This window comes from Pecten maximus, chromosome 3 (genome assembly GCF_902652985.1).
Source record: "Pecten maximus chromosome 3, xPecMax1.1, whole genome shotgun sequence".
Lineage (NCBI taxonomy): Eukaryota > Metazoa > Mollusca > Bivalvia > Pectinida > Pectinidae > Pecten > Pecten maximus.
In genome coordinates this window covers 10,400,999-10,419,071 of record NC_047017.1, presented here as the reverse complement: position 1 = coordinate 10,419,071, position 18,073 = coordinate 10,400,999, and the positions used below count along the sequence as shown (strand labels likewise).

At 35.7% G+C, this 18,073-nt stretch overlaps 1 protein-coding gene across 1 annotated transcript; it reads left to right on the top strand.

The window, feature by feature from the left end:
• Positions 1–46: 46 nt before the first annotated feature.
• On the top strand, positions 47–15,865 carry LOC117323161 (cleft lip and palate transmembrane protein 1 homolog). Its single transcript, XM_033878203.1, has 14 exons — positions 47–162; positions 2,156–2,341; positions 2,851–3,009; positions 3,171–3,288; positions 4,848–4,933; positions 5,390–5,501; positions 5,742–5,844; positions 6,061–6,205; positions 6,424–6,517; positions 6,667–6,857; positions 7,755–7,850; positions 8,227–8,362; positions 10,603–10,770; positions 11,123–15,865. Exons 1-14 carry the CDS (start codon positions 82–84, stop codon positions 11,362–11,364), a joined length of 1,917 nt encoding a protein of 638 aa, XP_033734094.1. The 5' UTR covers positions 47–81; the 3' UTR covers positions 11,365–15,865.
• The last annotated feature ends 2,208 nt before the right edge of the window (positions 15,866–18,073 follow it).

Sequence of the window (18,073 nt, the reverse complement as noted above, 5' to 3'; positions counted from 1 at the left end):
AGAAAATACGAGTGACATTATCTTTATTTAATTATACATTATATTTTGAGGTTGTGCTTAGAGATTATATGTAAATCCAACATGGCGGACAGTGAAGTCGTCGCAACACCGTCACCGGAAAATAATTCCACTAACGACCAAGTTGCTGGTGAAAATGGACAGGTAATCAACCTCGAACCGAGGATGATATCTAATGAATATCGCTGTATAATTTTAAAGAATTGGACGGCCTTATGGGTTGTTATATTTGCGATATGATTCCAAGTCCATAACACGTGACCAGAGATTGAGTCTGAAACTTGCTTCTTCTACGTGAATGCGTCACATGGTTCTTTGGTGTTCTATTTAATGCATGAATCACCTTGTTGATAATTGAGAAACTGATGACTACGTGGATGAATCAGTTATATTGATCATTTACTGGTCTATAGTGTTTACAGCAGACATAATTTAAGCTCTGTGACTAATCTATTCAGGCTTCTTAATATTTTTATATAAGGACCTTGGGTAAAGACAAAGCATATTAGACTCTACATGTCAGGCTAACGTCGAACGATTTGTTTTCATTAAATGTTAAAAATTCACTATGAAACAGTGGTCCTATATTCTGAAATATAATTACCATGTCCTATTAAACAAGTGACGATTTGAAGGTAATTATACATTCTAAAACAAACTCATGCATTGAAACTATCTCGATACATGCATATATAAAAAGGTTAACATATGAAAAGATGGCCAGCCCCAGCAGATATCTTATCCTCTGAGTCTGTCAAAACATTCCAAGTCTTAAGATTAAATGATCCATTCCATTTTGTGTCAATACTACATCAGAACTTGATATTGAATCAATTGGAATCGTTTAAGCAGTGATTTTTGGGTCTCGGATATTTTAATCCTGGACTCATGATTTTCCCAGTAGAATGAACTTTGAATACTCTCTTATTGTTCTCTTATATTATTGGTATTGGCCAGAATTTTAGAAATTGTGTTCCAAATATTCCTGAAAAAGTCCTTAGTTCTACAAAAATTCCTGTTCAACATTTACTGTATACTGTTTCCCAAAAGCCGGATTAGCATGGCATTGCGCCATTCCCTTTTTCTATGGCACCATATCTTTTTTGCAAATCATCATGCCATTATTTTCAATCTGCATATCTTTATTTATTTCTAAATGCCTTTTTTGTATACATTTTCTTGGTTGCCATTTTGTTTTTCTCTAGTCATGATAAGTTCTGCCCTTATCAAACCCAAGCCCCAGGCCTGTTTACCTGTACCAGGTAATTAACACCTGGCAAGGACCCACTGTGTACGCTAATTAGTTTGTAAATTGGGGCAGTGTTGTGTGCTCTCAACCATGGAGGGCACAACAGAGCTCCTACCCTAGATCATAGTTCCATGCCTGACTGATTTTCACACCTTTGCAAGTGACCAATTGCAAGTATAAGGCAGTTTTGTGCAGCAAATAGTAAACTGCAAATTTTGGGACTTTGGCTTAATTATGAAATAATTTCAATTGGGAATGGGACACCATTTTGGCCCCAAAAAGCCCTCTACATGGCCATTCCAACACACAATTTGTTTCATTTGTGTCCTAAAAATGAATCCTAATAATTTATATAGAAAAGAGTTAGTTAAAAACATCTTGCTCACACCAGGTCTTGAACCCCTTGCTTCCTAAGCAGTCACTAACACCAGACTGAAGGGGACTAGTAACCTATACTTCCATGAAGGGAAAGTTCTTCATTGCATCAAAACCTTCTCAACCTCAGAGCTCCTATAGCTTACATGTATTGTGGTTAATGGCACAAAGAAAAAGAGGAGGAACAAAAGGTTATTGTACTAGGGATTTAACTTGCGACCTCTCAATCTCTAAGTGAATTTTCTACCTCAGTAAGGTAGTAAAGTGACCTTATACTTAAAACCATCTCTCTTTTGGAACTAATCATATTTAAAAACTATAGGAAATTGAACCACATTATATTCAAATTTTCAGTCAGTAATTTTGCAACAACAAAATTTGGCTTTCTTTTATATGTCAAAGCTGTCATCTTTTCTAGAATCATATTTTGGTGGAATGTTCCTAAGGATGTAGCCTGACAAAATGTGCATAATTATTCAAACCATCGTCTTTGGTATTTTTTATCATTTTTAGCCTCAAGAACAAGCTCAAGCCCGTCCAGGATTCTTTGGTATTTTGAAGTCTTTGATTGTGCGAATGGTGTTTATCTACATGATCAGTAGCTTCTTCAGAAGACCTAGTACAACACCAGTCCAGTCTGAGGATGGACAAGCAGCAGTACCCTACTCAGAAAATATTTATCCCAAAGACACTTTAATGGTATGACACTGATGACATCATTTTAATGAGAATTTGTATCAAGATGGCACTCATTCAAATATATTGTTGTTTTAACCTTTTAATTTGCTAGATTTTTATATAAATTATGGATGGAACCAATTTGTCATGAATGAAACAACTGCTCAATACATCTGGAGTTTAAATAAAAAAATATAAATTAACACTCAGCAGTGGTCAGTTTATAAGTTTCCGATACATTTTAACTGGTAATATTAAAGTTTCTCTATCATCATCCCTTAAACATTCTGACACAATCAACATATTGGTGTCCTGTGTTGTCCTGACATTACAGCGGCAAAATAATGTTATGATAGTGTTAAAATGTGTTACCAATACATGTATATCAGTCATTATAAGCTTAGTGTAAAAACGTCATGATCTATGTTACGTGATGTACAGTCCTGTGGATGTCTTCTATTTGACAAATAAATATAATTTATTTGTTGTTTGAGATAATGACAATACATATTCCTTATCCTTCCTTGTAGGACCTGTTTGTATATATATCATTACAAGAAGAATTCACAGACTTCAACAATCCTCAGAGCTTGTTCTGGCAGCAGAAAGGCCTGATGTACGGAGACTGGACTAGTGGTGTTGATGGTGATGGTAGCTTTGTTCAAAGTGGACAGATACCTACTCCAGAGGTAGGGCAGAAATATCAAAATATAAGTTATTGATATAAAGGGGCAGAAGTTATTTTGTGATTTTCATTTTAATGAGTAAGCTTTGATTTCAAATTAAAGCTCATCAGTCAAATTGAACTGTTACAATGATTACAGTTTTGATTTGTTTGTTTTATTTTCAGGTCGTGCAAAACAATGGATCAATATATTTGCATGTATACTTTGTCCGGTCAGGAAAATCACCCAATCCTGAAGACAAGGCACAGTACTCTCGGCGAACAACTGTCTACAAATCTATGAGTATGTAAATCAATTAATAGGAGCATCAGATATATTAATCTGTGTTCATCAGGAGATCAGATTGAATGTCCAATAATATGAAGGATTTCACATGACCGTCATTGTAATCTGGAATTTAATGAATCAGTTTATTTGATAGGTTCTGTTAGTAAGTGGTCTTGGTTTAATTGATAGCTCTGTAAGTGAGGGGTCTTAGTTTATTTGATAGCTCTGTAAGTGAGGGGGTCTTAGTTTATTTGATTGCTCTGTAAGTGAAGGATCTTAGTTTATTTGATAGGTTCTGTAAGTGAGGGGTATTAGTTTATTTGATAGGTTCTGTAAGTGAGGGGTCTTAGTTTATTTGATAGGTTCTGTAAGTGAGGGGTCTTAGTTTATTTGATAGGCTCTGTAAGTGAGGGGTCTTAGTTTATTTGATAGGATCTTAGTTTATTTGATAGGTTCTGTAAGTGAGGGATCTTAGTTTATTTGATAGGTTCTGTAAGTGAGGGGTCTTAGTTTATTTGATAGGATCTTAGTTTATTTGATAGGTTCTGTAAGTGAGGGATCTTAGTTTATTTGATAGCTCTGTAAGTGAAGGGTCTTAGTTTATTTGATAGGTTCTGTAAGTGAAGCGTCTTAGTTTATTTGATAGGATCTTAGTTTATTTGATAGGTTCTGTAAGTGAGGAGGTCTTAGTTTATTTGATAGCTCTGTAAGTGAAGGGTCTTAGTTTATTTGATAGCTCTATAAGTGAAGGATCTTAGATTATTTGATAGGTTCTGTTAGTAAATGGTCTTAGTTTAATTGATAGCTCTGTAAGTGAGGGATCTAATTTTATTAGCTAGGCTCTGTAAGTGAGGGATCTTAGTTTATTTGATAGGCTCTGTAAGTGAGGGGGTTTTAGATTATTTGATAGGTTCTGTAAGTGAGGGATCTTAGATTATTTGATAGGTTCTGTAAGTGAGGGATCTTAGTTTATTTGATAGGTTCTGTAAGTGAGGGATCTTAGATTATTTGATAGGATCTTAGATTATTTGATAGGTTCTGTAAGTGAGGGATCTTATTTTATTTTATAGGTTCTGTAGTTCATTGTGGCTTTGACCTCAGAGTCAAAGGTCAAATAACTGTGAGTTTTGTCCTGGCTATTCTTAACCATTGAAGACATCTTGACAAAACTTGTTACATGCTTGCCTTTCTTGAAGCTGATGTGCAATGTACTTCTGTTATGCACTTTGATCTTAATCCAAGGTTTAAGGTCAAAGTGCATATTTTTCTAATAATTTCTTATACAACAAAAACATTTAAACTATTGAAGATGTTCTTAATGAAAGTTACCGTATACTTGGATCACCCTCTTGACAAAGTGCAGTGCGACCTTGACCTTCAAGTCAAAGGTCATTGGGTTGAAAAAATCAATGCACTGGTGTTTCACTTCCGGTTGGTGACTGTAATTTGCCAAATTGTTGTCTTTTCCTAGTGTTGGCCAGTATTTGTTGTGAATAAACTCGATAATTGATACACAATGATGCACTATTTGTAAGTTATACAATGACTGACTAAGATGTATCTTTATTTTCCAGGATTGAACAAATTTAAAAAAAGGAAATTCCACAATACGGTGAATCTGCTGACGGGCCAAACAGATGTACACCCTGACCTTATCCAGGTACCCAACAGACCCAGACATGGGTACTAGGCCGTAGTAGTGATCTGAACATAAACTAGTATATTTTATATTGATTTGATAATCATTCAAACACTCCAAGTAGTTGTATGGTTTAAGGGAAAACTTTATTCACCTAAGATTGTATAAGTTTGTATAACTTATATACAAATAACTCCTTCAGTGTAAATTCCCTTTGGTATGAAGTTGTGCATTTTCAGTTTTGAAAATTTAACCCCTTTTCATTAATTGCCTTAAAAGTAACCAGTTGCCACTTCAAAAGCATCAAGTGTAGAAAAAAAGGCAAATCTTTTTTATCTGAGAGATACAGTTCAAGTTAGAATCTTATTAATGGATGTGCTTCTAGTATCTAGGAGAAATCATCTTAGTGGTTAAAAACAAGCAAGTATTTGGAAAACTTTTCTGTTTTGATAGTAATTCTGAATTTGTTGTTTGTAGAAAAATGTGTCCTACGAGATCCTGTCTCACTGGCATCCGAACCTGACGATTAATCTACTGGACGATCACTCGCCCTGGATGAGGGGCTCCATTCCTGCCCCTCTTAACGATTGTAAGTTTTACCAATGATACTATTGTCTTCTACTCCATTACAATAAAGCATTATACAGGCTTTTTCTTATAAACCTGATGACTTAACTCCCATGGGCCTCTTGTTTAAACCAATTGTTGATATTTAGGTAAAATTAGCAATTTCCATATCCTTGTGTTTTTCAAGGCCGGAGTTCAGTGAAAAAATATTTGTTTTAAGGATTTTTGCAGTGTTATTGGTAAAGTTTATTTTTTGTTACAGTTGTGGAGTTTGTCCCAGGTACCAATAAGTACTTTCCTGTCCTTTATTTTAACCAATACTGGAATCTCAACACAGACTACCAACCCATCAACTCCACTGTCGAGTAAGTCTGATGTCTATGTCAAAAGGCGTAGTGATTACAGTGATTTTCTATAGTATATTGATTTTGTTAGGTAGTCGGAGCTAACAGTTCAAAATGGCAACAAGAACATGCTTGTTTCACAGTCATAGATACACTAGATTTAGTTAATACTGATATGCAAGTGTTTTCTCAGTAACTAAGGAACCTCGTTAGAATCTATATCTGTTCCTTTGGCAGGGTGCTGAACCTGACATTGACCTACTCACCGATTTCCTTGCTGCGTTGGCAGATGTACGCCGCCCAGGGAATGAGGAGTAAGTGGTATGCCAACCTGGGAATGGACTTCATAGAGGACAACGATGAGGACCAGGATACTATTAAGGTAAGGGCTTCATTAACAGAGACTATAAACATTGGAGCACAGGAAATTAATATGTCAGTGTTTCTACTTTCTATTTGATGTAAATAAACAGTAAAAGACCGGGATATAAGTTAATACTTTTACCTCGTTCTTTAGTGATTTCAAAGGATCACAAAACATAAAACAAAAAAAGTTTTGTCTTTTATATAAATGGGAGATATTTTTTTTTATTATTTCAGACGGCTTTCCTGGAGACAAACCCATACCTGCTAGCTCTTACAATTATTATTTCTATTGTACACAGTGTGTTTGAATTCCTCGCATTTAAAAACGGTAAGTGGCCTCTGATTCTAAGATGTCATGTAAAGCTGAATTGATATGGTGGTATCTTTGAGTAGTTAGTAATGCTTAGATCTTTCTATAGATGTGTATTTTAACCAGATGTTTTGAATTCAGTTAAAGATTTGATGTTTTTTTTACAGATATCCAGTTCTGGAAGAATCGTAAGTCCCTCGAGGGCCTGTCTGTACGCTCTGTCTTCTTCAACGTTTTCCAGTCTCTGATCGTTGTTCTCTACGTCCTCGACAACGAAACCAACTTTATGGTGCAACTTAGTGTTATAGTTGGATTAGGAATTGAGATTTGGAAAATACACAAAGTTGTTAACGTGAAGGTAAAAATCAAAGCAATCCAAAATATGGTGGGGTACAGATGGCTAGACTATTAAAGTCATTTAGCCCTGTATGATATATATTGTTTGTCACATAATATGGTGGAGTACATATAGCTAGACTATAAAAGTCCTATAGGATGATAGGCGCTGTATGATATATATTGTTTGTCACATGATATGGTGGAGTACATATAGCTAGACTATAAAAGTCATATAGGATGATAGGCGCCGTATGATATATACTGCTTGTCACATGATATGGTGGAGTACATATAGCTAGACTATAAAAGTCCTATAGGATGATAGGCGCTGTATGATATATACTGCTTGTCACATAATATGGTGGAGTACATATAGCTAGACTATACAAGTCATATAGGATGATAGGCGCTGTATGATATATATTGTTTGTCACATAATATGGTGGAGTACATATAGCTAGACTATAAAAGTCCTATAGGATGATAGGCGCTGTATGATATATATTGTTTGTCACATGATATGGTGGAGTACATATAGCTAGACTATAAAAGTCCTATAGGATGATAGGCGCTGTATGATATATACTGCTTGTCACATGATATGGTGGAGTACATATAGCTAGACTATAAAAGTCATATAGGATGATAGGCGCTGTATGATATATACTGCTTGTCACATAATATGGTGGAGTACATATAGCTGGACTATACAAGTCCTATAGGATGATAGGCGCTGTATGATATATACTGCTTGTCACATAATATGGTGGAGTACATATAGCTGGACTATACAAGTCCTATAACTACATCAAATCAATATTACCTTCACTCACTTTGAAAGTTACAATTGTTTTAAACAGTAATGAGAAACCGGTGAACAATGCCAGTCAAACCACCCTTTTGTTATCTTTTACAGGTTGACAGAGACAACCTTATAATGGGAGTGATACCACGTCTTTCATTTGATGATAAATCTACTTATACAGAATCTCAAACAAAGAAATATGATATGGTAAGTTATACGATATTTTAATTAGGACATGTATAAACCCACCTTAACAGGTACCAGGAGGACGTGTATCAACCAATCTATAGGTACCAGGTATGAGGTGATGTGATTGATTGTTATATATTCGTCATGGATTCTTGGTCAATAAAAGGAATATTTAATATCTTCTGAAGGATCATTGCCAACATGATAATGAAACAGTAGTGTAGTGATTTATTCTCGCATCAATTCAGGTTACAGTTTAGTGTCTTGTCACTAAAGTTCCACATCCTGTTAAACCCCAGTTATATCAACATAAACACCCATCAGACAGAGGCCGAGATCCTTTTTGGTTAATCATTTATGAAACCTTAGATAAGATATTTGCTTTATCTTTCAGATGGCATTTAAATACTTATCATGGGCACTGTTCCCACTACTAGGTGGTTATGCTGTGTACAGTCTCTTCTACCAGGAGCACAAGGGCTGGTACTCCTGGGTACTGTCTATGATGTACGGGTTCCTCCTCACGTTTGGTAAGTCACAATGATAACATCTACATACTGGTACTCCTGGGTACTGTCTATGATGTACGGGTTCCTCCTCACGTTAGTCACAATGATAACATCTACATACTGGTACTCCTGGGTACTGTCTATGATGTACGGGTTCCTCCTCACGTTAGTCACAATGATAACATCTACATACTGGTACTCCTGGGTACTGTCTATGATGTACGGGTTCCTCCTCACGTTAGTCACAATGATAACATCTACATACTGGTACTCCTGGGTACTGTCTATGATGTACGGGTTCCTCCTCACGTTTGGTAAGTCACAATGATAACATCTACATACTGGTACTCCTGGGTACTGTCTATGATGTACGGGTTCCTCCTCACGTTTGGTAAGTCACAATCATAAAATCTACATACTGGTACTCCTGGGTACTGTCTATTATGTACGGGTTCCTCCTCACGTTAGTCACAATGATAACATCTACATACTGGTACTCCTGGGTATTGTCTATGATGTACGGGTTCCTCCTCACGTTAGTCACAATGATAACATCTACATACTGGTACTCCTGGGTATTGTCTATGATGTACGGGTTCCTCCTCACGTTAGTCACAATGATAACATCTACATACTGGTACTCCTGGGTACTGTCTATGATGTACGGGTTCCTCCTCACGTAAGTCACAATGATAACATCTACATACTGGTACTCCTGGGTATTGTCTATGATGTACGGGTTCCTCCTCACGTAAGTCACAATGATAACATCTACATACTGGTACTCCTGGGTACTGTCTATGATGTACGGGTTCCTCCTCACGTTAGTCACAATGATAACATCTACATACTGGTACTCCTGGGTACTGTCTATGATGTACGGGTTCCTCCTCACGTTAGTCACAATGATAACATCTACATACTGGTACTCCTGGGTATTGTCTATGATGTACGGGTTCCTCCTCACGTTAGTCACAATGATAACATCTACATACTGGTACTCCTGGGTATTGTCTATGATGTACGGGTTCCTCCTCACGTTTGGTAAGTCACAATGATAACATGTACATACTGGTACTCCTGGGTACTGTCTATGATGTACGGGTTCCTCCTCACGTTAGTCACAATGATAACATCTACATACTGGTACTCCTGGGTACTGTCTATGCGTCTTCCCCAGTTGGAAAATCACACTGCCTGATATTCATTAATCCTCTCTCCCTCTAATACAATCCTGACTTTTGAACCATTAAGCAGATCTTCATGAAATTTTAAATAAACATGCATCATCCGTACGCAAGGTGTAGTGCTCTGGAATTAGGTCACCGACCATGATGTGAATGTCATGATTTTAAGTACAGTGTGTTCCCACCTAAAACTTATGAACATTTTAGGTTATCTTGTTGAAACTCGATATATATACACCATATAGAGGTACTCTTAGTTGTAATGAGGTCCCGGTATATATACACCAGGTACCCTTTGCTGTAATGAGGTCCCTGTATATATACACCAGGTACTCTTAGTTGTAATGAGGTCCCGGTATATATACACCAGGTACCCTTTGTTGTAATGAGGTCCCTGTATATATACACCAGGTACTCTTTGTTGTAATGAGGTCCCTGTATATATACACCAGGTACCCTTTGTTGTAATGAGGTCCCTGTATATATACACCAGGTACCCTTTGTTGTTATGAGGTCCCTGTATATATACACCAGGTACCCTTTGTTGTAATGAGGTCCCTGTATATATACACCAGGTACTCTTTGTTGTAATGAGGTCCCTGTATATATACACCAGGTACTCTTAGTTGTTATGAGGTCCCTGTATATATACACCAGGTACCTTTTGTTGTAATGAGGTCCCTGTATATATACACCAGGTACTCTTTGTTGTAATGAGGTCCCTGTATATATACACCAGGTACTCTTTGTTGTATTGAGGTCCCTGTATATATACACCAGGTACTCTTAGTTGTAATGAGGTCCCTGTATATATACACCAGGTACCTTTTGTTGTAATGAAGTCCCTGTATATATACACCAGGTACCCTTTGTTGTAATGAGGTCCCTGTATATATACACCAGGTACTCTTAGTTGTAATGAGGTCCCTGTATATATACACCAGGTACCTTTTGTTGTAATGAGGTCCCTGTATATATACACCAGGTACCCTTTGTTGTAATGAGGTCCCTGTATATATACACCAGGTACCCTTTGTTGTAATGAGGTCCCTGTATATATTTTAATTGTTACAGGTTTTATTATGATGACACCTCAGCTGTTTATCAACTATAAGCTGAAGTCGGTGGCACACCTTCCATGGAGGATGATGACCTACAAAGCACTCAATACATTCATAGATGATATATTTGCCTTTGTGATCAAAATGCCTACACTATACCGTATAGGCTGCTTCAGAGATGGTAAGTATACTCTGTTTCTTATATAGAAATACTTTTCCTAAAACGATACATAAACACATTATCTCTGTAAGGAATTCCATTTAAAACATTTCCAAAACACCAGTTCAAGGAGTAAGGAGTTCAATCATTATACCCCCATAATGAAGAGAAATAAAGATCAAATTTATTCGGCATTTCTTTGTTGCTGTTTTATTTTTCAATTTGATGGAGTTATGTCCCTTGAATGGTTTCCTAACAGTAAATTTTCTGTGGGCATTGAAGGTATCAAGTTTATCGTCGGCTTTACTGTCAAACTTAATTCACAGCTTATCTACGGCATCAATTATTTATTGGTGATTTTCTTTTATTTCAGATATTGTGTTTTTTATTTTCCTGTACCAACGCTATATATATAGAATTGATCCAAAGCGTGTTAATGAATATGGAACAAGTCAAGAGATGTTTGATCAGAATGGAACTGCAATAGTGAACGATCAAAACAGTGTTCCAATAAAGAATGCAGAAAGTAGCCAATCAGAGTTAGCCTCTGATACCAGTCCATCTGAGGAGACTATAGCTGAACCAAAGTCAGAAGAGGAGAAGAAGAACGATTGATGTTAGTTAGACATAAAGAACAGAAATCCGTATTTAACAATTCAAAATATATGTATATATATCGATATATATAATCTGTATAGATATTAGAATTTGAGATAATGTAGAAATGCCAAGAGGTGTTATAATTTAGAAATGCCAAGAGGTGTTATAGTTTTAAGTTATTGAGTCTTTTTTTGGTTTGTTTTATCCCAGGTTTTAACCCCGGGCTATTCCACTAAAATGTCTACTCAATTGGGGGACTCCAATTTTGTCAAATGTGGAACCATCAGAAGATGATTAAAACAACACCACCTAGTCCGCCTCTCCATCACCCACCATTCATATAATTACTTTATTTCTGAAGTCCTCCTGTTGGGTATATATTTTTGATGTCATAGTCCACACCTGGCTCAAAGGGTCAAGTGAGTTTATGTCATAGTGTGGCATCTAGCATCCACCTTTTTTCAAACAACTTCTTCTTAAGAACTGATTTGTGAAGAGTCATGATGTTTGGCTGGTAGTTTAATGGGATGATGTCAAAGGAACATAACATAATATTATAAGATATAAACTTAACCCATATTCAAGGTCATAGGTGTCGGATGTGCTAAAACATCTTCTAATCATTCAAAAAACCTAGAATATGTAATGATATTTTGTCTGCATCTTGTTTTGTTGATTTACAAAGCTAAGGTAACCAAAGTTCAATTTTTACTTGTTGTTTCCTCGATGAATATATATTTTTTCAAACTTTGAAAGTCAAATGAGAAAGGGTCGATCAGTTATGATATTTATTTTTGAATGTTGATCTAAAGAAATTTCAATTTTACCCACTTTGAAGGTTACAGTTATGAAATGACTTTTCAACTAGCATCAAAAACCTTACTTTGATTAAATTTTACCTGTAAAAAATATATAAATATTGATTGCCAATAATTTTCTTTAAATATCATACAATATACATAATTTGAATCAATATACAAAAATTAAATGATATCTTCCTTAACATAACATCATGTGGAAATCAAATTTCAAAACCTCCTGGACATTTCCCACAATAACAACAGTCCTATGACCCAGAATAAAAATCAAAACTAGTGTCTGCCCCTAGATCACTTATCTAGGAGTTGGACCCTAAGGTTAATTTCTCATTCTGGGTCATAGGACTGTGTCAAGCTCCTGTGACAAGACACATATCTTAATTCAAGTTAATAAAAGTGTTTAAAATGAATTTTATATAATGCTTAGTCATCACAGCAAAGTTGGGTTGGCTTATTACCCGACATAGGTTTAGTATGATAGTATTGTTTTTCAGTCAATTATTGTGTCCGGTATGTTTTTTTGTGTGTGTTTCATGTGTGATTGTGATTTCATTGAACAAATTGTTAAAAACTTTTGTTTTGCTCATCATTGTTACATTGCTGGTTGGGGATATATGTCACGAACATTTCTCTTATTTTTGATAAATGAGAATCTGTTTGAATGGGTTTGTGTTTTAATTATTGAAGAATGTACAGGTGCTTCATAATTCTCTACAAATGAAATTAACTTCCATGTTGTGTACAATTAGAATCTGCATTAAAACTGTGTAAAAGTGGTACAGTGAGTTTTTGATAATTTATAACTCCAATTTGCACACTTCATGTATGACACACGTTTAGTTCACTGGAGCCAAAGATAAAAAAAAAATGTCTGGTTTTAACCACTTTTCATTTGGAGTCATAGGTCGCCTCGGTAGTTCATTTTCTTACACATTTCTTGGTATTGTTTATTTTTGATTGGACAATATTAAATCTGAATGGAAATTTTGATACCTGTAAATTGATTGTTAAAGTTTGAAGATTTGAAGGGAAAAAATCTTTAGGCAAAGATTTCTAGAAATCGATAACTACAATTCATACATGGAAAGTTAATTTATTCAGGAGTGTTTTTAAAAGTCATCGTTATCTCATCACTTTTTACTTCAGTGTTTATGTTGCCTCTCCCAATGAGTGCAAAACTGGATAATCCAGTAGTTATAGTGTAGGCAGACATCTGTCTACTTGTTTGTATGTCAAGGTAGATCATTGTGTCATGATCAAAGGTCATTCAAGTCATACAACAATATTGTATGATTTTGTAGGGAGGATAACTCCTATCAAATTTTAGGGTCAAAGGTCAAAAAGACCATATAATAAAGTTGTAAGCAGAAAACTGGAACCATGGAAGATAAATCCAACTTGACATTGTGATTTCCCTTTATCAGAGGTTGATCCTAATTCTTAAGCTCGCCTCTCCAAGGGATGGGGATCTTATGTTGTCGCTGCGGCGTAAGTGTTAGTTTCTAAAAGTTACGTTTTTGGTTCAATTGTTGAAAGGCATCAGTAACTCCTGTATAATTGTACTAGGGTTCTAATATTTGGTTTGAGGGTTGCTGTGACGAATTAACTATTATGGAGTCAAAATATGTTTCATAATAATGTTAATTTTAATGCTTTCTACGAGGCAAAACCTAATTCAAACTATGTCTATTTTACTTTAAATATTGCAATATTTTTTTTGTTGAAATATCAGTATGTATTGAAATATAGATTCCAGTTGGTGAGCCCACCTCCTAATTCTTCTGTGAGGTATATTGATATACAGTGTGAGGCATGTTTAGTACTGATGACGGTACTCTTGTTTAAGTTATGTTGATGTGTTTGAACTAAGTGTTGATATAAAGTTATATTCCAGAATGCTGATTCTTATCCAGAAATTCTACAAATATATGCACTGAAATGTTAGTCAGTGCAATTATTTTTTTAAGAAATGGTAATTTTTTTAAAACAGAAACATTATGTCACATCTTGACTGTATAAATCCTTTTTTTTTTACAGTAACAACCAAAGAAGTATAATATATTTGACAGAATTTACAACCCTTGTTATTTTGTAATGTTCTATGTTTACCTGATGGGCATGTCGACTATTATGTCTATATAACGGATCTCAAACCAAAATGTTAATTCTGTATAAAAGTGGTCGGATACATTGAAATAAAACATTATATACTGGGAAACTTTAACTACTGTTTTAACTTTTGCTATTTTTGTCATCAACCAGGTAAGAAGTTTACAATATGAGGATTCACTTTTTTCTTGGCATCTCGCAAATGGGCAGTGCATATTTTAAAACGGGTCAACTATATATTTTTTTGTCTTTCAGCGAAAGTTCCCAGTGCACACTGAAAGTCTTAAAATCTAGTCCATTTAAACAACAGTGTATTTATTGCTTTTTAGATCACCATCATTGATATTCACTGGTTCTGTCCACTTCTATATAAAACAGCCACTGACTATTATCATACCTTCAGTCGTTGATACTACATACGATATTGTCCAGCCATTATTGTTCCGCCTCATGCTGTACTCATCACTTCCTTTTTGTGTATACTGGTAATTTCAAACGGAGGATATTTTTACCTCAATGTGTTCTATTGTGCAATGATTTAAACCGATGTTATTTTCCATGTTTCCCGGCCTATTTGACATGTGATATGTTGTAGTGTATTTGTAGTTTTATACCAGATGTAGTGATAAGCTGTACCGTACATGTACTTGTATTTTCATTACATGTTACTGGCCAAAATTCCATCAAAAGTGTTTCAGCATCATCATGTATACTAAATAATGTGGTACTATTTTTTACCTGGCTACACCTGTACATTGTACCATTGTAGATGTCTCAAGCACAATACATACCTGTTTTCACTGCCTCAGAACAAAACTCGCTGATGTACACAATTTCCTGTTTGAGAGACATTGAATTTGGCATTTTAATTTCAAGCAAATGCTTCTATAGAAATTAAATTTTCACTGACAAAAATATCTTCTTGGCAATATGGTAGTTATATTATCAATAGATCCTGACCTTTAGTGGAAGCCATGTTTGTATCCAATGTAGTGAAATATGTGCTGGGAGAGAGGTTTTGGTATTATGATTGAATGGATAGTTTATGAGGCACATGTAGGGCCGAGTGTCCATATTGAATTGATAGTTTGTGAAGCACGTTTAGGGCCGAGGTGTCCATATTGAAATGATAGCTTATGGGGCACGTGCCAGGCTGAGTGTCCATATTGAATTGATAGTTTGTGAGGCATGTGTAGGGCCGAGGTGTCCATATTGAAATGATAGATTGTGAGGCACGTGTAGGGCTGAGTGTCCATATATAAACTGTTTTGTCGTCTGTATGTTTAAAGTTGTTCTAAAGATTGATTATAAATCAGTAAAATGTAAAGTGTCGATGATGTATAATTGTAGAAAAACATGTAAACAGATCTGCCGTGATAGATGTGCTGTCATTAATGTGTTAGGAAATATGGCTAAATGATACAGGTGGTTGAGAAGCAGATATGTATAAAAGAAGACTGGCCACAGCTATTGCTATAATGTACCTTGACGGTACCCTAGATCAACATTAACAATGAGAATATTGTAGTTTAATAAGTAGAGCCAGATATTATGTACTGTAGATGTGTTATATAAACAGATGAAGGAATTACGCCGACTTGTTCTTTGTTCATGGTGTACCTGTATTTGGTTGTGTTTCTCTATGCATCTACACTGAATGAGAATCAAGTACATGACATGCTATCTTCCTCAAAACTTCATCCCTCCCTTTATAGGTCTCCTGAGACGAAGTCTCAAGTGACCTATTCTAATCGCCTTTTGTCCGTCGTCGTGCGTCCGTAAACTTTTTACATTTTCGACTTCTTCTCAAAAACCACTGAACAAAATTCAATGAAATTTGGCAGAAAGTTACTATGGCTGAAGGTCAACCAAAATTGTGAATTATATGGTCCCCACCCCCCAGGGGCCTGAGGGGTGGGGCCAAAAAGGGTCAAATTTACTAAAACTTCAAAAATCTTCTTCTCTACTCTCAGATATGGTGGAGTCAAACACTCTTTATAGATGAAAAGGTCTTGTGGTGCTTTACCAAAATTGTGAATTGCATGACCCTGGGGTCTCACATTTGCCCCTGGGGAGGGGGTAAACTTTACTATAGTTTATATAGAGAAATCACATTTTTGACTATTATTTATTGGATTTGTATTGGAATTTATTCTAACCTGGTTAATATTATCAGTGTTGGATAACTGTTTGATAGTATGCATATGTTGGCCCTGACTGACCCCCAGGGGCTGATGGGCGGGGCTAAAAAGGGTCAAATTGACTGAAATTTCAAAAATCTTCTCTACTCTCATATTTGGTAGAATCAAAAACTCTCCATAGATGGAAGGTCTTATGGTGCTTTACCAAAATTGTGAATTTTAAGACCCTGGGGTTTCACGTTTTCCCCTTGGGGAGGGGGTTAACTTTACTATAATTATATAGGGAAATCACATTTTTGACTATTATTTGTTGGATTTGTATTGAAACTCATTCTAACCTGGTCAACATTATCACCATAGGATAACATTTTGATGGTATGGAAATGTTGGCCCTGACTGACCCCCAGGGGCTGATGGGCGGGGCTAAAAAGGGTCAAATTGACTGAAACTTCAAAAATCTTCTTCTCTACTCTCATATTTGGTAGAATCAAAAAATCTCCATAGATGGAAGGTTCTTATGGTGGTTTACCAAAGTTGTGAATTTAATGACACTGAGGTCTCTGGGGAGGGGGTTAACTTTACTATAGTTTATATAGGGAAATCACATTTTTGGCTATTATTTATTGGATTTGTATTGGAATTTATTCATACCTGGTTAACATTATCATCAAAAACTTTTCATAGAAGGAATGGTTTCATGGTGTTTTACATAAATTGTGAATTTCATGACCCTTGGGTTTCACATTTGCCCCTTGGAAGAGGGTAAACTTTGCAATAGTTTATATAGGGAATTCATATTTTTGATAATCATTTGTTTTATGTCTATTGGAATTCATTTTAACTTTCTTAAAATTATCAGCAAGGGATGACAGCTTAATATGCACATGATGGCCCTGACTGACCCCATTAGGACTGATGGGTGGGGCCAAAAAGGGTCAATTAAATTAACTGAAATATTTCAAATCTCAGAATATACAATATAAGAATTTAATGACCTTTACCTGTTTTGAAGGTCAAAGGGGTCAAATCTGTTTAAAACATTGATGCATCTTTTTAATAACCAAGATACCCAAGGTCATGATATTGGGGTAGTGCTATACCGGGATGAAAAGCGTGATCATAGTGGAACCTTCACCCACTTGTTTGATTGACAGTCTTCAGTGTAATGGTCCTGGGTTCAAATCCCTGTCTAGCTATCAAAGGAACATCATCCCCCGTCCCTGTGTAATACCTAACATTTACACCTCCTAACTGGACGATGGAACTGAAAACACATCTCACTCTCTGCCAAGTACATAATGTCCATAATTGATTTTAAATGAAATTTGAACCCATGTCATATTCAAGATGGCTGTTGTCTTTAAAACAAGTCGTATCAAGACAAAACTTTCATTACCAAGTTGTGTAAAATCTACAGGTGGCCGAAACTGAAATTCCTAATGATGGCAACTGATCATGTGACTCCTCCTGGACGGAAAGTCTGGCTTATTGTATGACATCTTGTGATTGGAAAGTCACAGCGAGACAGGATTTCACATGTGTTTTATTGATGTTCCTCATTTAAATCTGAAACCTGCCATTTTAAATATGGCAGCAGTAGTAGCTGTTTTGATCATGCAGATATCAAGATGACTACTTATCCTGATCGAATGGATG

Bases quoted from the DNA above. Each gene is read 5' to 3' on its own strand.
- LOC117323161 (XM_033878203.1), top strand. From the start codon at position 82: ATGGCGGACAGTGAAGTCGTCGCAACACCGTCACCGGAAAATAATTCC. The intron at 3,289-4,847 runs GTATGTAAATCA...TTTATTTTCCAG, and splicing joins AACTGTCTACAAATCTATGA to GATTGAACAAATTTAAAAAA. The intron at 4,934-5,389 runs GTACCCAACAGA...TGTTGTTTGTAG, and splicing joins TACACCCTGACCTTATCCAG to AAAAATGTGTCCTACGAGAT.